Source organism: Thalia democratica, chromosome 6 (assembly GCF_965202585.1).
Source record: "Thalia democratica chromosome 6, ktThaDemo2.hap1.1, whole genome shotgun sequence".
Classification (NCBI taxonomy): Eukaryota; Metazoa; Chordata; class Thaliacea; order Salpida; family Salpidae; genus Thalia; species Thalia democratica.
Genome location: NC_139170.1, coordinates 21,193,940 through 21,217,041, shown reverse-complemented (window position 1 = coordinate 21,217,041; position 23,102 = coordinate 21,193,940). Strand labels below are relative to the sequence as shown.

Genomic DNA, 23,102 nt, shown 5'->3' with positions numbered 1-23,102 from the left:
CATTAGGTTTCTTGATTTGTTACTCACAAACCATAATTTTAAGTTGTTTAGCCAGAATTTTTACATTTAACTCTTTGTAGATTTTAAAGAAAATACCTAATTTAAGATTAGTCCATGTATATAGGCGATTAATTTTGTTACTAAATTTTTTTTTTGTAGATAACACTGAAATTTTTATAAAGATTTTTTTAATTATTTCGCTTATTACTTACTATAAGGAAAGCTGTAAAAAGTTTGTAAACATTAACGAAATTACAAACAAGAGCAGGTTTAAAAGGTCTAGAATTTGAAAGTATTTTTATTCTTTTAACAGAAAAAATTGCAGTGAAACTATACAAATTGTCTGCTTTTAATATGTAAAATCTAATAGTTTTAAAGTTTTTGTTATAATTTAAAAATAATACTTAAATAATTTATTCCGAAAAATACAGTACACAAAACATTTCGAAAAGCGATTTTATTAAATATTAAACTATAAGTTTAAGAATCAAGGCATAAGTTTCGCTGAACAGATATAACATAACTATCTGAACGACTCACATTTAAAAAAAAATACAGTTTTGTTACAAAGTGATAAAACTACCTTTTAATTCTAAATACAAAAGCTAAACATAATTTTTTATAACAAAATAGAAAGACTTAACAAATTGAAATGTTCAAAACTTTTCTCGACTAGTAGAAACGCTAAAATATTCAACTTAAATCAATAAAACTATAAAACTATATAATTAAAAATATTAATTACTATCAAAATCTAATTCATTTAAGTACGTAGATTAAATAAAATTAATTAAGTCTAATAGTTTACAAGAAATTCAGCAAGAACGTTAAAAAAAGACAGTGGTTTTAATTTTTTTAAGTAAAAATAAGACTTCGTTTTAAACAGTAATAAGTGAAGTCTGTAATAAACTTTCTGGTGTACTATATTTAGTTATCTAATTAATGCTGAAGTTAAAGGTATATTGTTGTGCAAAAATTAATTGAAAGTACTTGTTTTAGTAAATTTTATTATTTCTTAAGTAACTCTAAATTCAGTTAACTAACACTAAAAGAAGTTGAATACTTCAAAATAAATAATTACTTATTCAGAATACAATAAACAAAATTTATGATTGTAAATATCAAAAGAAAAGACAAAAGTTATAAATCTAAAATTGCAGCTTGTTTTTAAAATTTTTACCAGAACTTAAGCATGAAAAAAAATTATTTAATATTAAGTTGCATCTTTTTTTTTATACTTAAATAAGCATTAGAATTCAAGAAACTGTAAAAGAGTAGAAAACAAACATAACCAAGCATGAGCAACACAAACTTATTTTTTTCAATCCAACCTTTTTTATCATTCTGTATCGAAGTAAAAGAACTTACTTTTCCGGCCAAATAGTCATGAATAAACCTTCTGTGACAATTTGGCGTGTAGACAAACAAGTACTTAACCCTTACCATCTGGTCGTTTCGCACAACTATGTATGAATCCGGGACTTTACCACCTTCAGCACCACTAATTTTTGTTTTTCTAACCAAGTGCGATGACTTTGATGTAACATTAGAGCATACAACGTGATTAGGATCATCTACAACGTCACAACAGGCAACAATACTAATATTGGGGCCAAACACTGAATACTGCCAGTTTTTAGAATAGAAGGGAGAATAATTAAGAGAAGTTCTAATGCAAGTTGTAAGGTAAGTTCCTTCCCCAAATAATGATGTCTGCAAATGAATATTACGTGTATCAAGATACTAAATAAAACAATATTTAAGATGTAAATATCTTTACAAAAGGATCATGGCCAACTTTAAAATACTAATTCGAGGAAGTGTTTAAAAAAGTTTATGATTTGTATGTAAATATAAACACAATATATTTAACTAATTCAGTTAAGGTCATAGTGCAATCTAGTAAAATTTTAGAAAAAATAAAAGATATCAAAATAAGTGCATGATGTTAAAATTATCTCTTTGTATAAGAACAAGGGTACCAGATCAGATTACAGAGATTTTATAAAAAAACTAGGAAAAATTTATAAATAAGTCTTTATTGCTAACTTATAATTTGCGACTTAAACTAAGATCTACTGAACTTTAACTTTGATATATTTAATTTCAAAAAAATTATTTAAGCTTTGTGTAATTATTAAACTAATCAAGTATGTAAAATTTATAAAACCAACTTTTAAAAAACATTTACTTATTATAATTAAAAGTATAACTATTCAAAATATAAATTTTAGCGTTTGTTAACAAAAGATCCTAGCAAAACAAGTTCACTGGAATATATAATAATAAAAATTATAAAGTATCCTTCTTAATTTAGACTTAATAAAAATAAAGGATACTGAATATTTTATTACCTTTATAATTAAAAGTATATATTTTCTTAATAATTAAAACAAGTCTATATAGCATTTTTGTAACACATACGTACAAATTTATTAGAGAAAAGTACTCCAACTTTCTTAATAAAAATATGTTTTATAAAGTTACTTATTAAAATTTTAGCTTTTGTAAATAATTATAGTTTAACTTTTAGAAATTATAAAAGTTATGTTTTTAGAAAGTTATTTTACAAAAACTGTTTAATTTTACTAAAAACTTGTGACTTTTTACTTATTTAAAACTTTGATAAACTTAAGATTGAAATAGTTAAATACAACAAATCAGTTTTCAATAAAAAGAACTAAACTTTTTTTTAATGTAAAAAAGAATACCATTTAGTTTTATACAATAGTTTCCTATGTTTTACTTTTAAGACTATTTAAAACAGTTATACTTTTTAGGATAATTTTCGAAACTAACTTTATTTAGACTGTTAGTAAGTCCGTGAACTAGAATAGAATAAAAGTTTTCGACTGAACTACCATGGAAAGCACTTATAACTTTGTTTTTGCCTTTTATTAATTGAAAATTTAAATTTTCTTCTTGATTGTAAACAAGTTCGACAACAAAGTTTGGCACAACTGATTTGGTTACAGCTAAGCTCATTTTGTTGTTGGAAGAAGGCATTCTATCAATTATTTCTTTAAACTGTTTTGAGTAAACGAAAATATTAGAAGGTACGTTTATCAGTTAGAAAACATTTTTTTTTTTAATAAATAACTACATAATTTTCAAAGTACTAAAACATTTATACATTCACAAACTACTAATCATCCTATTATATCAACGCCTTTAAACTTATAAAGAATTCGGTTTTATCGGTTAAAAAATTTCAAACTTAAGAAAATTGTTTGTTTATATTTAAACTTTAAACTTCTAAAACATTCTTTTAAATAATGAGCCCTTTTGGTGAAATCTGGTATTGTAGTAAATTTAAAAAAATTAAAGCTTATACTCTATTTCCTTAAATTTACTGAAGTTAGAACTTATTTTTTTTTAACTATAAGCTTATTATTAAGGGCATAGGGGAGGTAAACACCCTTTTTTGGTTTTTGATCTTACTTTATATAGTTTTTACTAAGCTACAAGATGCTTTTTACAGCTTTAAAAAATTCAAAATATTTTTTGAGATATAGCCGGTCAAAGTCAGAGGCAACAATAGGATCCTTATGGGAGGTGCAAACTAAAACAGCAAATAACTAGAAATCACTAAAAATCTATCTCCTCCTACGTTTTTTGAGATAACTACCTCAAATTTTCAGAAAATGTTCTTTGCAGTATTTAGGAAATTCCTCGAAACAGAATTTAAAAAATTAAAAAATAAAAATTTTATAACAAAAAAAACAAAAAAAAAACTGTTATTTTGTTTATTTTTTATACAAATTTTTATATTTTATTTTTTTCAAAATTCCTTCCGACAGAATTTTTTTAATATATCAAGAAACGTTTCCTGAAAGTTTGAGGTAGTTATCTCAAAAAACGTAGGAGAAGATAGATTTTTAGTAAAATAGTCTATTTTTGCCGTTTTAGTTTGCACCTCCCATAAGGATCCTATTGTTGGCTCTGACTTTGACCGGCTATATCTCAAAAATTATTTTGAATTTTTAAAATCTGTAAAAAGCATCTTGTAGCTTAGTAAAAACAATATAAAATAAGATCAAAAACCAAAAAAGGGTGTTTACCCCCCCCCCCCCCCCTATGCCCTTAATATAGTTTACCACAAAATATACTAACACTTATTATAAATAACTATATTAATCAAAATTCAAAACAATGTAAACAAAGCAAACTCTACAGTCTGGAATCAATATTGATTGAGGAAGAAAGATCCAAGTTAAATAAGCAAACAGCATTAAATGAAAAAGTAAAACTATTAATAATTTATCAATTGACACATCTTTACTTAAGTTTTACTTGCTAAACTCTAATCTAAATTTTGTACTTACTTGTATAATTAATACTTCATAATAGCATGGGGGGGGAGGGGTTAAAACACTTTTTTTTACAACTTGATCTTATTTTGTAAAATTTAATCTGAGCTATCAGACACTTTTAACCGCTTAAAAAAACTCAAAGTAACTTTTGAGATATAAGCGATCAAAGAAAGGGCGTTCAATAGGTTCCTTATGGAAGGCAAAAACTAAAAATGCGAAAAAAGACTATTTCACTAAAAATCTATCTCCTCCTTCATTTTTTGAGTAATCTTTCTCAAATTTTTACAGAATGTGTATCATTAAACTTTAAAAAGATCTAATGTAGGATTTTTTTTAATTTTGAGTAAAAAAAAAATTATTGTCAAAAAACAACCCTTTTTTTTAGTTTTTTGTGGATAAAATTTTTATTTTTCAAAATTTCAAAAATTCCAACATTCAGATTCTTCAAAATATTAAAAGGAACATTTCCTAAAAATTTGAAGTCTCTAGGTCAAAAAATGAAGGAGCAGATAGGTTTTTAGTGAATTTTTAAATTTCCGAGAAAATTGATCCCAAAAAATTTGCGGTCCATACGTTTGTATTGGAAACTTTTTACAAAAAATAAAATATCTCAAAAGTTAAATTATATTTTTGAATTTTATAAAAACAGGCTTGTAGTTTGTATTTAAAGCTTTCATATAAAAGCCAAAGTTATTTTTTGTAAAAAAAAAGTCGGACCCCCCCCCCTATGGCCTTAATAATCTGGAAAATTACAGTCTAATTATAAATAAATAAAAATGCATTTAATTTTTTTTTTTGAAAAAACATACAACTGAAGATTTTCCTGAAACTAACTTTCATGACCAACCAAAAATTTTTTTTTCAATTTAAGTAAAAAAATAAATGTTAAAAAAATTATTAGAAATAAAAGAAGACTTTTCAATAAAATTTATGTACTTGATTGGAGTTTTAATCATTTTTATCTACTATGACCATCTAGAAAAAGTATAAATTTTTGTTAGCTCGGCATTAGTAAATAATGAAATTTTAACTATAAGTTTGTAAGTAAATAAAAATCAATGCTAATATAAAAAACTATAAACTTTATTATGAAACACTATAGTAAATAAATGTTTATAAAATTTAACATACTGTGTTTCTTGCATTGTTATGAAACTTTAGCTTATACTTTTTTGGGTTTGTAATTGAGTTGATGAGAGCTTGCAAGTTTGAGTTTAACAAGCTTGTTTGTTTTTCGTCTACTAATCCATGCACACAATTACAGTCTTCCTGCTAAAAGATGTGAAATACAAACATTTAATAACTTCATTAACAAAATTTTTGAATAAAATTACCATTAATGAATTATATCAAAAAGACTTTTAACTTTAAAATTTATTCATTGCAATTACAGTTTTAAATTTAAAACAAGTAAAATAGTTCCATTACATAAAAAAATTATTATATTTGGGAGATTAATGTAAGCCTGATTACTTCTTAAGATAAAACTAGTAACCAAACCAAAATTAAATTCTGAAAATAGAAAAGTTTTATATGGTAAAATTGCAATCATTTAAGAACCTTGCTACAAAACTTTTACAAAACTTATATACTTTTGTAATTATCAATATTAAAAACCTTATAATTTACCACCTAAACAAATTTGATACTTAACAACAGAGTTGCAAAAACTCTGGTTATAATTTTTTTCAAATAAATGATTATTTATTTAAAACTTAAATATTTCCTCAGGTATTTTTTTTACTTTTTACTCATACAGAATCTAGTAACTATTTTCAACAACTACTTTTAAAAATTATGGTTTCAACTATACTAACATCATAGTTATTTTTAAGTAAATGTTTTAAATATATGTGAAACTTAAAAATTTAAGAAAAGTCTCATTAAAAAAAAATATCTTAAAACTCTGCAGGATGTTTTTTTTTGTCAAAACTTATTATGACATATATTTTTTAATTAAAAAACTTATAACAACTTACAAGTGCCTCAAAATCTTTTTGATTATTTTTGAATCTATATGCATTGGGATAAGGCCTAATAAGCTTGTCTTTGTTACAACTGTTTAATGCAGCCATAAAAAGTGAAAACAATAAATCTTTTGACAAAAATTCTTTTGATTGAGAAGGCTTAGATATTGTATCTGATGAAGATTTTTTACCTATCAATTCATACTTTGTACTTACCATGTTCTTTTTTGTTTTAATATCCATAACTACTATTCATATGGTAACTGCAAAACTTTTCAATTTAAAATATTTATTACATAGCTAATAAAATATATAATTTAAGTTATTAAGATATTTCATCATAAAAATTACTTGGCTTACTTGTTATAAACACACCAATGCAAAAAAAAACTAGTCTGAGTTTTTTAACAATTTTAATTTTCATCTATGGTTTATTAAGGGCAGAATTGTATATATATATATGGCCTGCTTGTACCTCTGTGTTTACAAAAATCTATTAAAGTTTATTTAGTAAAATCGTACATAGCTCAAAACATTTAAAACATTGATGACTTTAAAAAGTGTAAAGGCATATTTTTTAGTAAGCATACTCATATTATATCTTTATAAACTGTTCTCATTTTCAAAGTATGTTTTGAAGAAATTATTTAATTTGTCATATTTATAAACTCATTTTCTTTAAATTTAATTTACTCACCTCATAACAAACTTGACAACATACTTACTGCTGAATAAGTATATTTTCTAAACAACTGCTCTAAAAGAATTAATTATTCTAGCCTTAAATTTTTTATTTTTTTGACACTAGCTTTAAAATAAATCTGCAAAACAAAATACTCAATGCTTATTAAACAAATATTCATTAAAGATAAAACTATAAATTCTGTTTTTTTTTTAATTTAACCACAAGTGAGTATAATGAGTGATTTATTTTTAGAAATTATTTGTTATTACAATAAATAGACATAAGAAAACTGAAATTCAATTTAGTTTTGTAAATTAAAGTAACCTATCTTGAAAAACTTACTTATTCTTGTTTTTGTGAGTGTTTTATTTGATTAATTTTATTCTTTATTGTTTTATTTTGTTGGTGTTATTTTATATTAAATTCAATAAATAAACAAGTAACCCTATAGATCAGGGGTCGGCAGGCAATTGGTGGTCGCGGGCCAAATTTCAAAATTCCAAAGTCTTCGCGGGCCGCAGTTTTAGTTTTATTGACACTTGAATAATATTTTTGTTTTAGTTTTAATTACACTAGAAAAAAATTTTACTTTTGTTCACCTTACTATTTTAAATTACTTTTATGTGTATATAGAATGCCTATTTAAATTAATATTTGATAGAATAGAATTTACATTGACTAACATACTTAAGTGTTAATAAACTATGTACTTTAATAAGCACTTAATAAGTTAAACTGATGTAATTTCACTTAAAACCTAATTCTCTATAAAAAACCAAACTCCAAAGACAATTTTTGGGTTACTTTTATATATTGGAGTCATTTTGTAGAAATTCCGGAATATATTAATAAAAAGAAAAAATTAGGTTTCATTTTGGCCGTAACTATTGTATAATGATTTTAATTTTTAATTTATAGCTTGCAGCTTGATAGAAAGAAAAGCATTTAATTTTTAAATAGTCCTAACCGGTTTTTTTTTTGGAATTTTGACACTAAGATCAGTCGTTATTGAACGATTTACATTGTAAACGGTTAAAGTTTTGTCTTCTTTTTTTGCTAGTTTTTTGTTATCATGAAAAATTTATAACATTAATTTTGAAAGAAGTAACTAGCAAATATAAATTATTAAATTTTTAAAATGTTAAGGGGATAAGGGGTTCTAACATTTTAAATAAATAAATAAGCCTTACATTTCAAAGCTTAATTTATATGCTATAAGATAGTTTTTACAAAACTAATAACTAATTACTTTTGAGATATAACAATTTTTGTAAAATAATTAGGATACAACCATATAGAATTAAAAATTTTAAGGGCAATTTTCTCATAAATAAAACAAATTCATCGAAAACCTATCTCGTCCTTCATTTTAAAAGCAATATAATTTAAAATATCATAAAATTTATTTTAGAACAAACTTGGTTAAAATTTGATCAACAATTTTTTTGGTTTAATGACCTGAATAGCAAAAATACCTCTCGGTCATCGAGTTGCATACCCAAACTTAATAAAAATTATAATGAGCTAAAAATTAAAAATAAATTTAAACTCTAAAACAAAGAGCTCTTTGAAAAATGAGATTATTAAACTTTACAACCAACATTTAATATTTTTCTCAAAAAGAAAAAAAATAAATAAAATAAAAATATTTGATGTTTTTTTTTTTTTTATGTGTGTTTAAGAATTTCGACTCTACTACCAACTTATTTTAAATTATCCAAAAATAATTAACAGTAAAATAAAGCTATAACATTGAAAAAAAAGAAAATAAATAAAGCTGCAATATTTAAAAAAAAAGTAAAATAAAGCTGTTTCCATAAAAATAAATGTTTAAACTAAAAAATAGTATAAAACAAATATATCATTTTAATTAAAACTATCTTTTTTTTACAAACTTAAATAGATGTTTAAATATATGAGTTTAACTATACCAAAATAATAATGTATACAACCACAAAAAACACTGAAAATAGTAAATAATTTTTTTCTTTTTGAAAAAAATAAATAAATAGTAAAAATAAATAAATAACAATAAAATTAAGATAAAAAACACTGATAATCATAAAATATGTCAACCTATTGCTAGTTTAAAATTTTATCAGTGATTTTAGCTCATAATTTAAATTTTTAAATTTCTATGTTTAAAAAAAAATGGCATTAAAAATTTTATGATAGAAATTATTAAAAAAAGAAATATTATTTATTAAAAAAAAAAAATAAAAATCTGTTTCTAACAAGTTGTTTAAAATTTATAAACAACTACTCTGAATCTACCTTTGGTTTTGGTCCCTTATATCTTGTTAGCTACTTTAATCTAACAAGCGGTAAAGTGTAACAAGTATATTATCTGATTATAAACAAAAAAGGACAAAATTTGAAAAAAAAAGTTTTAGTCCCCTATGCCCTTAAATTAGTTTATTGGAAATTTATAAAATATTTGATAATATTTTTTAATTCTATGAGTCTATTATACAATTCGGTTTTGTTTAACATAAAAATGTAACAAGGTTGAAAAGCGACTCTTTAAAAATATGAATCATATTTTATAAATTAAAACAGTAGGGGTGGGGGATCCACCATTAGTTTATCAAATTTTAAGAGTTTCAACTTAGCTACCAGAAGTTTTTAAAGACTTAAGAAAATTCAAAGTAACTTTAGAGTTATGAGCGATCAAAGTTAGTGAACTCGATAGGTTCTAATGGAGTTAATACCATACCTTATAAAACTTTTAATTAAGGAAAAAATGTAGTACTCCGATTCAAGAAAAAATATAACAAAAATCTCAAACATAATGACTTAAAAAAAAATTAATTCATATTAAAAAAATACAGAAAATCTTTTTAGTTAAATAAATATGCACTGTAGTTTATAGTTAAATTTTGCATATTATAACCAATATTATTTTATATTAAAAAAAATGTTAGACTACTCTATGACCATAAGAAAAGCTTGCTTTACAAGTTTAAAAATGAAGACAAAAAATTTTATTAAATATTGTAAGTTACTAATCAAGTATACGAGAAAACTTTCTAGAAAATAATTAACATGCATAGTCTTTTCAAATAAATATAATTTTTTGATAAAAAAAAAATTAATAAATACCATTGTTTTGATTAAAATTATGTTAGAACAAAATTGTATTTACAAAATGAATGAAATATTTTTGTTAAGTAATCTCAACTGTTCATTTGTTCAGAAAAATAACTATAAATTAAAAAAAAAAATATTTGATGATCTACAACTTAGTATATTTTTCAAAATAAAACATAAATAAACAAAATTATAATTCTTAAACTTTTAGATGACAAACAACATGAAAATAAAAACTTATCTATCATTTATAATTGTCTTACACTTTTTTGAAAATTACTTATTATATCATCATATTAATAGTTAAATAAAAAAAAAATTGAAATAAATAATACATATTGAATATTTTTTGTATCATTGTCAATGAATATAGTTATTTTTGATCCTCTGTATGTGTCAAAGATTTGATTCTATAGGCTCCCAAATTGTGATGGAAAATGCTGTCTGTACTCTGTATTCCATGAGTTGCTCTGGTGTTTTAGTCATGTCCATTTGTTTTATACTACAATTAATTAGTATAAATCTGAAAAACATTGAAGTATAAAATATGGTGCATGTCTGTTATTAAAGTTATTACTTTTTTTTTTAAATCCCATGGTGGGAACGTTATTCTGTAGATAATCCTTGGTTAAAATATCAAAATTAAAATCTACTAAGTGTGGGAAAATCATTAAGCCCAAAACTAAAAGTCAAAATAGAATTTTGGTAGAAAAACATCAGTCTCATTGTTCCTTCTACAGCAATAAACGTATTTTGAAGTGAGTTGTCATCACCTGTAATTCTACCTTCCCCTTTAAAATTAACATTAAACTAACCAAAAAAAACTATCTATTTAACTGAAATAAAAATCCCTTGGTGACACGTCATTTGGCAAACACTCACAAGGTTATAAACTCAACATTAAAACCACAAAGTGTGGGAAAATCATGAAGATTAAATTCCCAAGCAAGTATATGCTGACGCTGAAACAAAAAAATACATCAACAATCCAATTGTGTGGTCACTGCCACCAATGTGAACTCACAATCAGCTGTTGCAACTTTAAACCAACAAATATCTAACTAAAACTATTAAAAACTCTACAAAAATATTTTTAAATTCTAAAATACTAACAAAAATCAACATATGTTATTATTTTTAACAAATAAATATAACAAATAAAAAACTCTTATAAAAAAGTCACAGGAGAATTTGTCTGAAACTATTTTAAAAAGGGTAATCTGCAAATTTATGCTAAATAATCTAAAAACAAAATTAATATCGTCCAAAAAATATCATTTATTAAATATAATTAAATTAAAATTTATTAAATGTATTAATTTATATCAAAAATATATTTTTATTAATATCATCCAATTTAAAATAACAGTTACTAGCATTATTAATTTGTGCATTAGGTATATCAGAATTAATTAAGATATTAGCTACAAAAAGATTATCTAATTTATATTTTTTAGCAAGTGAATTCATATCTTTTTTCAAATCTACTTCATTATATTTAAACACTGTTACGCCAATACCATTAGAAGCAGTATTAGTTGATGACTCAGGAGAAGACACTAACCTAGTTGTTCTATTATGACAAGGTGACAGTGGCCCACAGATTTCAGTGGAATTAGCTAAATTAGGTACCAAACCTTCCTTAACCAAAACTGGACCTGAGACATTTATTTTAAATGGACCTAGACCGCTCCTACCTAAAGCATTCAGTGGCTCAAAGACATTAGAAGAGTTGACCAAATTTGGTACCAACCCTTTCTTAACCGAAATTGGCCCTAGGACATTTATTTGACTATTTGATGTACCTAGAACCCTCTTACCCAGAATATTCAGTGGTTCAAAAACTTTAGAAGAGGTTGGAAAATTTGGTACCATCCCTTTCTTAACCAATTTTAATGGACCTGAAACATGACCACCATGTGTAATAGGTAAACTATTTGTTGAGTCCTGGTGAGGGAAAAATGAATAATCTTTAGTAAAATCTAATTGAAGTGTATTTTCAAGATTTTTAACTATTTTTTTATAAAAAGAAAAGATTCATTATTTTTTAACAATAATTTTTCAAAATCATTATTTGAAATACCTTCTGGAAATTTTTCTTTAATTTCAATAATAAATTTAATGAAGTTGTTGGCTATTTTTTATTCTAAACAAAATCTGAAAATAAACAAAGCTATGATAAAATTTTCTATTTAATCATAGCTTAAAAATATAAATGTATAATCTTGTATAGAAGATAAATAGTATGAGGGTTAATCTCACATTTATATTTGTTTGATTAGTGTTTATTTTTTAATTTTTCATTATATCACCCTGTTGTTACTAGGATAACTAGTTAATACTTCTTGTTTTTGTTTATATTATTTTGTTGTTACTAAGAACAATTTGTTGAAAGTTTTAAAGTTGAAAGTCGAAAGTCAGCAAAAAACTGGGAATTCCGGAACATGTACAATCGGACCCTATATATTGTTATACAATCAACCCTTTTTTCATATTTCTCAGAACATTTACTTTATTTTCAGATTTGATTAGTCTTTTACATGGTTGCCACTTTTAAAGCAAAATATCAGAGTTGTATCAAACCAGCCTAAGTTTATTAAAAGTTGAAAAAGCTAATAAATAGTTGTTAATAAAGCTTAAATATCTAGTTAAAATATCATCATTATCAAAAAGTGTAAGAAAACAAGAAAAAATTACAATAAGTTTACTACACTACAATCATAAAAACTATTCTGAGAATTAAAAGATTTCTTCAAAGTGTTTGAAATAAAAGTTTCACACAAACCTGAGTTTTTAAGCTTTTAAAATTGCCTTTTTGTGTAGCAACCCAGTTAAAATAAAGTTCTTAACATAAAGAAATAAAGAAGGTTGTTAAGAGTAAATAAATTACATGCCAAAAATATAAGTCAGCTGGAATAGACAATTAAGTTTCTTAAATAAATTTAAGAAAAGTATAAAACTTTATTCAGTCATTAGCGAAGTAGAAAGACTAATCTTTTATAAGGCATTATAGCAATTCTTTATCTGCAATAACAATATTGCATTTAAAAATAGTAATTGTAAAATATAAGACGAGCTACAAAAATAAATAAAAAACGTTAGTTAGGAGTTATTGCGAGAAACGATAAAAAAAACAAATCATCAAAGTCAGTTCCAACAAAGCATATGATTATCTTCAGTAACTACAGAATGATCAGAAAAAATTGTTAAGGCAAGTTATTAAGTAGCAAAATTTATTACTTAAAATGAGACACCGTTTATAATTGAAAACTTTTTAAAGAACTTATGTTGGCGGTAATGAAAAACTTTTGTTTATTTCTTCAACGACAACAAGAAGTCGTGTTCAGGAAATGCATTAAGGTTATAAAGTCGCATAAATCAAATTAGGACTTTAATCAATCTGTTAATATGAGAGCACTGATAGAAAAACTATTGCTCATTTAATAACTTTTGTTAGAGATGTTTTTACTAATTTTGACATTTTAGTAGAATTTTTGGTTTAGTTCCAACGCGAAGCACACAATCGGTGAAATTTTACAAGTACAGGTGCAATGAACCAATACAAAGTTTTTAGAAGTACAATCCTTTCTTTTATTTTTAGTATAAAGTTTAATTAAAGTTTAAAAAATGTCTTAAAAAATATATCAATATTAAAAAATACTGTTAAGCTACTTAAATATATTTTATAATAAAAAAATGTTTATTTGCTAAATTTTTTGTGTCAAACCGAAATTTCATTACTTTGCATGTAAAAATTGTTTGAAATTGTAGATTTTTTCAAAAATTCTCAAATTCAAGTTTTTTTCCAGAATTTTTAAGCATAAATTTTCAAATTCAAAGCTTTTCCGGGATTCAAATTTTTTGGCAACACTGATTGTTCAAATTCAAATGTTAACAATAATATTAATAACTTTTAGAATTTTATCAGCTGCAAGACTTAAAATTTAACATAAATTATAACTAAAACTAACACCGTGGATTGAGAAAAACATACATCATAAGTTTAATTTGCCACTCTTTCAAGCAAAAAAGCCAACCTGAGTCAACAAAAACATTCCTGATATTTTTCTATTCAAAAAGTAATTATATACAAAAACTTATAAAATGACTTAGTTGGCCTGAGATTTAAAGTCTTCAAATAGTGATAATTTAAGTGTGTGTCAATGTTTAGTTGTTTATTTGCTTAAATTTAAACTATTTTGATTTACAATGCACAAACTTAATAAATTTACTATCCTTAAATCTAGTTTATATTAAATAGGTAGCTCCAAAAAACAGCAATTGTGTGTAATGATATGCAAGACATAAAAATTAATTTAGTTTTACAAAAAGATGTTTGAAAAATGAAAAATGTTTACCTAACAAAAATTATATTAATTTATGTCATATATATCAATTTAAATGTGTCTGTACAGATTTAGATACTACATGTAGAAACAACAATGTTAGAAAATTACGCATAAACTAAAATTAAACTAACTAAAGTATTAAATAAAAAGTGGTTTAAAATATGAGCATTTTTTTAAGTTGGTTTGCATAGAAATTAATTTAAAGTTTAGAGGAAATCCTAAAAATTAAAATGTGTCAAAACAAAAATCAAATAAACCTTATTTCTTATTACTATGTTATTTTAAATTTTTTTACACTAAAATATAAAATTTACAAATAAAATATCTATAAAAGAAACTCAGGAATAAAAAAAAATTAAAAAGAATATCTAAGCTATAAAGAAACGACACTTTAGTTAATTACTGTGCATTACTTTTGTAAAAATAGAAAACATTTGCATTTAGTTTGTTTAACAAATAGGTATTATATAGCTAACTTATTATATTCAAGCACTCTCTACACTCTTTTTTCAGATAATTACTTGCTATTGTAAAAAAGAAGTTATTATGAAACTGAGAAAAATATCCTGTTAGAATGCTTATATGCCTTTTTCACAATTTCAAACTTTGTTAAACTAAATTACTAAAGCAGTAATTTCTTCTAATTATTTAAAATGTTAAACAGAGACTTAAAACCAAACTAATCAAATTAAATCAACTTACCGAAAAAAAAATTAACTTGATTATATATTTTTGCTCAGCGGGCCACATTTACATGCTCGCGGGCCACAAAATTTTCCTTCGCGGGCCGCATTCCATTCAAAAAAATAACGTGCTCGCGGGCCGCAGATTTACCCTTCGCGGGCCGCAATTGGCCCGCGGGCCGCAGTTTGCCGACCCCTGATCTAGTTCATCAACAAAAATAAATACGAAGTATTAGTATTAGAAAATAACTGTTATTAGTTAAAACTAAGTTTTATATAAGTAATATATTTATGTTATAATAAAAAAGTTACTAACTAGTCCAATACAGTGATTATTGGCTTTAAGATGACAGAACCCAAAGAATGATTCGCTCTCAATAATCTACATACTGAATTTTGTTTTAATCTGATTAATTTTACAAAATGTTATACTAGTAACTTACTAATTTTAGAAAATTATGCTCTACTTTCTCTCCCATATACAGTTTTTCTAATTGCATTCTTTCATTTGAATCATTCACAAGCAGTATGTTATTAGCTTTTTTACCATTTAAATTTGTCAAAAAGGAGCCATAAATGATTTGTTACTTATGGAAAATTTGCAATTGTTAAACCAATGATTAAACTGCATTTTTACTTACTAGAAAAATTTGTAAACTAAAATCAACATAAATTAGATATAAGCTCTCCTTTTTTAGCTTTGTACATAGAATAGATGTCCCAATGGTGTATCTCCCTTATAACTCCTGTGCTATTCCTCCTCGCTGTTGTTATAAGTTCATATCTACTTTCATCTGGTTCGTTATCCCACAGAAATTGGACCTACAAAGTAGTTGCTCTAGTTTAACTTTGTTTTACAAAAACATTAGGATAAATTAATTATTTACTAGTTTTTCAGGATATCTAGGTCGATTCTTCGAAAATTTGGTTCTACTCTTCTCTTCCGTTTTTTCTTGGTTGGTGAGTCAGATTCTTTTGCTTTTTTTTTAGTTTCATGATTTTCTGATGTTTCCATTATACTTTTATTTTTTAAGTTTGAAATACCTGAAACCTATAAAAGCACGAGTTAGCAAAAATTTTACACTATTTTGTTAAACTATTATATTATAGTTTATTTATAAGTTAACTAAAGTAAGTATAATAAGGTTCAAGTAAGGTAAAAAAACCACAACCTGTTTAGCGTCGTTTGGTACGATTTCGCAGTCAGATCCCGAACTATTGTCGTTCTGTTATAATAATTAAATTAGAGTTTTACATCAATTTTTAAAGCTACAAAACCAATAAACTAACGTCATTTTCGATTTGATTGCTTTCAGGGACAAAGACCTATCAAAATAAATTTCATAATCTTCTAAAATATAACTTTTAGTATTTTAAAAATTTTGAAACTTTTACAAAAAAAATCTTCCAATTATAACTAACAGACTTTTCTAAACATAAAGCAGTCGATAAAGTATTATTACTTAATAATTGACAAAAAGCAAAAATTAAGGAAAAATTTGAAAAAAAAATTCCTTGTTATGACAACAAGTTACTTGTATTTTTAGCTGATATCTGTTTTTTTATTTTAGTCTTTGTTCCTTGATTTTTCTTCGGCTTGGTGAGCTATAATAAAGACGAAATTATGCCTGTAAAATATTTTTGTTTCTACAAAAGTTTAAAAAAAAATCTACCTTATCTAAATAAATCTTGGAAAAAAATGTCGCATTTTTATTTGTTTTTTCTTTTTTCGGCTGAACTCTCCGCTTTGACCATCTTTCTTTTTTATAAAAATTTTCAACATACTTTTGAATTGTTAAGTTAATGATTGGGTTATCAGCCATGTGCGTTATATATCTACAAAATGAAATTATTCAAAAACTATTACTTTTCTTATTACAACTAAATATAAAACAGTATACCTGATTCTTATAGATTTTTCTACTTCCAGTAGAAACTCTTGTATACTTATTAGTTTGTTTTTGAACCTGTTTCTTTTGTTTTCTGTTTCAATCAAAATATTATTTTTTAAAATTCGAAATCAATTCTCAACATGAGAATTGGTATCTCTTTTTATTCTAAGGTTATGAAACGGTATGCCACACCACAACGGCAAAACTCCCATATATAACCTGACCAATGCTTCGGGTAGTTTTGGGGCATAATAGTGATTATCATTTATTTCCGTTTTATTAGAGATTGTATCATTAAATTCGCTGTAAATTCCTGTTTTAATTGGTTTTTATTTTAGTTAAATTTTGTAAGAAGGGACTTGTACAAAAATTAATTTACCACAAAAAAATTGCCTATAAAAAGTTCTCTTATATAGTAACATATCATTCATATTCTTCTGGCTTACCACATCTAAATCACTGTTTACTTTGTTTTCAACATCATCTTCATTAATTTCAGTGCTTACTATTTTTTGAAGATAGTCCAAGCTTTGTGCAGTAGCTTTACTTGTGCTTCAGCTCAATGCCAGTATACATAGATGCTTAAAGATTACTTTTATTTGTTGTAAGCTGTCACAGTTAATCTGTAATAGTTCTTTTTTAATAAAAAAAAAACATTATTGACATTAAAAAAATTTACAAACCATGTTGCCCATAACGTGTTTGTAAAGAAGAATTACGTTTTTATTTTCACTGGATCTGTTGATATGGCTTGCTAGAGCCTTCATTATATGAGCACCGCAAACGTGGACTATAACTTTATCGCTTCTGTACCTTTATGGACTATACCTTTGTAACATCTGTTAAAGAATTAAAGATAAATTAGTTTATAAAAGTAGTTTTACAACAATTACTTACCTTGATAAATAGTCATCTAATGACTCTGTGTTCATTACATTTAATACCAAATGTATGAACACGTAACTAAAGTCTGTTTCAACTTAATATGGCAACAGCTTTGAAAATTTTTTAACATTGTACAGCCATTTTCTTAAAAACCCTGAAACATCTGGCACTGTGTGACCGTTGCTTAGCATTTCGGCTACTGGCAAAGATGGTCTGCCTCTTCCAGCACCAGGCAATACTATGGCGTAGTAAAAAATTTTGCCCTTCATTTTTGATGGTTTTTTTACAACACCACCCGTGGCGTCTATGTATAAGCTTAAGTTTTCTGACTTTAGATATTGTTTCAGATTTTTGATACCTAGAATAAAAACATTTGAATTTAACCTTTTACTGTTAAAGATAGTGTTATAGTTTAATAATGACTTATTTTTAATGCCTTTTTCTGTAAACATGTACATTCCGAAGGTTTCTTTATTTAACTGTTGAATATATCCCTTCAGAATTTTACTCGAGTTGTCATTTCTCTCAAAAAACACTTTAGTTGCTTCAGCTAAATCGAACCAGTCGTAGTGTTTACTTTTTTTTTGCTCGGACAAGATTTGACTTAGTTGCTAATTGTGTTTATAAAAAAATGTATGAACAGTTGAATAAAATATGTATTAAGTTATATAACTTAATTTAAAATATTATTTTAAAGTACTAATGTATTTTAATAACCGAGCAGTGGAGTTACCACTACGAAGCTGTTCAACTACTCCCTCTCCACGAACGCTGTCTTCTACAACTTGTCGTTGCGTTTGGCCTTCGTTAGTTACTTTTTCAGCGACACGTCTTCGTTTACTCTTATTTAAGAGTCTCGAATGAGACTCTTCAACCTGATGAGATATTTTTCCTTTGTAGGTGTAAACACATTCAATGTAGGTTTTACCATCAATTTTTCTGTGCAAATATACAACTGGTAAATAATGTATTAAAAAAATAATAAAGAAAAAACAAAAACTTACAATTTTCTCATTGTGAATGTGTGATTTGTTTTGCAGCTCGAATGTTTGCAACGAGTCGTTGCTCGAAAAAATGGCATTTTTTTTTCTTGAATTTTCTTTTTTTACATGTTTATATTTGAAAACTAGAACACAATACGGGTTATGCTTAACTATAAAACTATCAAAAACAATATTAGACCAATCTTCCTTTACATCATTAATTTTAAAATTGAAAAACTTTTTACTTTATCTTTAGAAACTGACCATTTTTTTATATTATCAATGGCCCTAAGATTTTTAAAGCTTAAAGATACATTTTCTATGTTTTCCTGCTCTGATTCACTTTCGCTTGTTATAGTTAGACTTTCAGATTCAGAAGTGTTTTAATATTCTGAAGAATTATCATCACTAGATTTGCTATTTTTAATTTCCTCTAGTTCAGTAGTTACCATTTCAATATCATTCTTGCTTTTTATTCTACAAAAGCTTTTTTTGTATGAAAACTTGTCCATTTCATTTGTATTGTTAAGATTGCTTTCTTGTTCTACTAAATCCCATTCTCTAATATTTATAGAATCATTTCTAACATACATTATTTCTTCTACTACTTTGCTGCCAGCTACAGAATTTTTTTCTCTTTTTTTTCTGATAAACTTATTTTGTTAAAGTATCTTTGTTGTTTTTCTATATAATCTTGAGACATTTAACATTATCATATTTTAGCTTTTTTGTCCATGTTCGATTTTTGTAAATATTATTCAAATACATATTAAAAGCGTCATTCTCATTTACTTTCAAATTTTCTAAAAACATTGCTTCTATTGCAGCAACAACAAATATAGACCTGTTAGACTTAAAAAGTCTAGATATAGGTGAATCCTTTTTCATTTCTGTTGCTTGAGACAGGTAAGTATTTAATAGATATAACTTTTATGTAACACTTGGTTTATGATAAACCAGAAATACTAGTATTTCTATAATGACGTAATACTAACAATTTTTGAGTAAAATAGTAAAGAAAGTAACTTTTTGTACTGTACATAAAATGGCACATTACTTTCAAATGAACTACAAAATTACTTTTACGTTGGTTTTCTTTAGACTAAATAACAAATGTGATATATGCAAAGCAGTACAAATTGTTTTATATGAGTTTTGTTCAATAATTTTAAACTAAAGGTTACTACTTGCAACCGGATCTAGTTTCAACCGTATTTTTTTTTACTTAGACTTAAAATCTGTCCTTAAAACTAAGTTTATATCTAAAGTTTCTAAAAATCCGTCTAATATAAATTGGTCTATAACCTAAACTCGTAAGAGAAAGGTGATAAACTTTTATATCAGTTAGTTATATTAAAAAATAAGTTTACAAAAATTTAAGCGAGATTTATGAAAAAGTGTACGATAAACAATGGCTATTACAAGTATTTCGTCTTAAACAGCCGATTATGACGTAAATAATTGTTTTTATTTTTTGAAACTTATAATCCAAAGAAAAGAGGTTTATTAGATTAGCTGTACGAAATATTAAAAGGATATTAACAGTAAAATTAAAATAAATCAAATAGTGTACGATAAACAATGGCTATTACAAGTATTTCGTCTTAAACAGCCGATTATGACGTCAATAATTGTTTTTATTTTTTGTAACTTATAATCCAAAGCAAAGAGGCTTATTAGATTGGCTGTACGAAATATTACAAGGTTATTATCACTAAAAATTGAAATAAATCAAATAGTGTACGATAAATAATGGCTAATACACGTATTTCGTCTTAAACAGCCGATTATGACGTCAATAGTTGTTTTTATTTTTTGAAACTTATAATCCAAAGAAAAGAGGTTTATTAGATTAGCTGTACGAAATATTACAAGGATATTATCAGCAAAAATTGAAATATTTTTAATAGTGTTGAATTTCAATCTTGGCCTTTGAATATGGAGCCAACTATAGAATCGTTATATATTTTATGTGTATATAATGTTACATATATGTGTGTATAAACTTTTTTTTTTATGTTAAAAAAACATCAGTCTCAAACTCCACCCCTTGCAACGATAAACGTTTTCTGGGGAATAATTTATTTTAATAAACTTTAGTTTAATTTGTTTTTTAGGAAAATATATAATGTTGTAGAGTTTCAAACTACGTCAAAGTAACTTTATTATAAATCTGAGAAACTGAGCATTAAAATGATATATTTTTTTATATATTAGCTAAAAATATAAGAAAGTTATGTTATCATGAAGTTGTACAAAAATACAGCCAAATGTGTACATGGAGGTCATTAATTTCCCTGCTAAACTATTTTTTTTCAAATTTTTATATTTGATGTTCAAAATGTTCGTAAAACTGGATAAGCAAGCTCAATCTGTGTCAGCTGCATTTTAAACGTACACAAGTTTTCAATACAAAAAAAATACGAGCGTGAACTTAGCTTGAGAGCGTTTTTTAGGAATTTTATAAAAACGTCCAAACTTAAGACCCAATTTTGTCCTTATCTTAATAGATAATTAATTTTTTTTTTCTAAAGAAGGGTCCTTTGTCTTTAATTAAAAAAATTTATTGAACTGGGGTTTGACTTTTTTAATAGAGCTCCTTTAAAATTTTTGTTTTTTTTTCTAGTTTTTTTATTTATACAACCTTTTCTTACATAGTTATTTGCCTTAACTAAAAAAGATTGCTCAATTTACTGGGATGTAAAGAGCTTATTTAAATAGATTTATAGACTAAGTGCCAATCAACTAAAAAACGTATATCTACACACAACACAACTATAAAAAGCAATCCAAATGACAAAAACTTCCTCCAGTATAAACAAGCAACTGAACTCTCAAAATTAATCCATAAATTAAAACATGAAAATAAGAAATACATAATAAGTTGGAAAATATTACAAAGGGAAAAAAAATCTAAACCAGGAATTATGACATGCAGATTGTGCGTAAAAGAAGCTTTATTAATACTTAAACCTGGTACAAATTGCATCAACAAAAGAACATAATTAATGAACTCATGCAGACACAGAAACAAATTTTTATTAATAAACTGAAAAGCAGACAAAACTTAAACCAAATTATAATTATAGTACAAAATAGGTTATTTTTCTTGACTTTCTCATTGAGTTTTTCTTGACATTTGGCTTAAATTAAAAAAAAAATTAGATAGTGCTTAATTCAACTTAGATAAATTTCTATAATGTTTTTAGATAGTTCTTAAATCCGTCTAAATTTTGACTGTTATGTTAACTTAACACAAATTAGATTTAAAAATTTTCAGCGACTTTGAGTTTTATTAATGTTTTGTTAAATCTTGGCTTAAAATCACAATTTTAGACAATTCTTAATTTCGTTAAGATAAATTTCAAGGTGGAAATAATTTTTTTTTTTGAAAGCTCTGAATTCAGTTTTTTCTTTGACTCATTATATTAACATTAATTCAATTCGTTTTTTTTTAAACTAGTTACAATTTTACCTAATTTTACTTTGACATGCTTGAATTTTCGAATATGCAACATTTTAGTTTTTGTTTATAACCTTCACGCATGAATAAGTTTTTTAATAACAATATAAATAATCAACATTGTTATATGCAGTTTAGTGTTTTATTTTTTGCTTGATAAGGTCGCAATCTCTTGCCACTGAAACCAGTCGCGAATAAAATATATAATTTGCATAAATCTATTTACAACCTTTTCTTAAAATATAATTACTTTTTTTCAAATTTTTTTCTTAAACATACTTATTTAAATGAGTTTAATGATGCTATAAACTTTTTTTTTTTCAATTTTTATTTGTATACCATAAGCCTGAATAAACTTTACAGAAAAATTCCAATTTTGCACGATTTTCGTTTTTCAGATATACAACCTTTTATGCAAAAATAAAATATTCTTTTAGTAATTTTTATTTTTAAAGACTTGTATAGTTATGTTTTATGATGTTGTGATATTTTTTCCCAGTTTGTTATTGCTTTTAAAATATATGACCCATACAAGTTTTACCTAAATTCTTAGCAACGCTATTTGAGGGATTTCTTGCTCAAGTGCTAAGAATTTAGGTAAAACTTGTATGGGTCATATATTTTAAAAGCAATAATAAACAGGGAAAAAATATCACAACATCATAAAACATAACTATATATATTCAGGCTTATGATATACAAAAAAAAATTGAAAAAAAAAAATTCAGTATCATCAAACTCATTTTAATAAGTATGTTTAAGAAAAAAAAATTGAAAAAAATAGTTTTTTTT

At 25.0% G+C, this 23,102-nt stretch overlaps 1 protein-coding gene across 2 annotated transcripts; it reads right to left on the bottom strand.

Moving 5' to 3' along the window:
* Positions 1-1,140: 1,140 nt before the first annotated feature.
* LOC145838180 (protein mono-ADP-ribosyltransferase PARP16-like) lies at positions 1,141-7,533 on the bottom strand. 2 transcript variants are annotated; one of them, XM_082945738.1, is made up of 5 exons: positions 7,410-7,533; positions 6,293-6,543; positions 5,445-5,585; positions 2,800-3,027; positions 1,141-1,713 (listed from the first exon to the last, which is right to left on the bottom strand). In XM_082945738.1, exons 2-5 carry the CDS (start codon positions 6,521-6,523, stop codon positions 1,204-1,206), a joined length of 1,110 nt encoding a protein of 369 aa, XP_082801864.1. In that variant the 5' UTR covers positions 6,524-6,543; positions 7,410-7,533; the 3' UTR covers positions 1,141-1,203. The 2 variants fall into 2 exon arrangements, with proteins under 2 accessions (XP_082801864.1, XP_082801865.1); XM_082945739.1 differs by lacking the exon at positions 7,410-7,533 and having other exon boundaries at positions 5,445-5,582; positions 6,293-7,082.
* Positions 7,534-23,102: the final 15,569 nt, after the last annotated feature.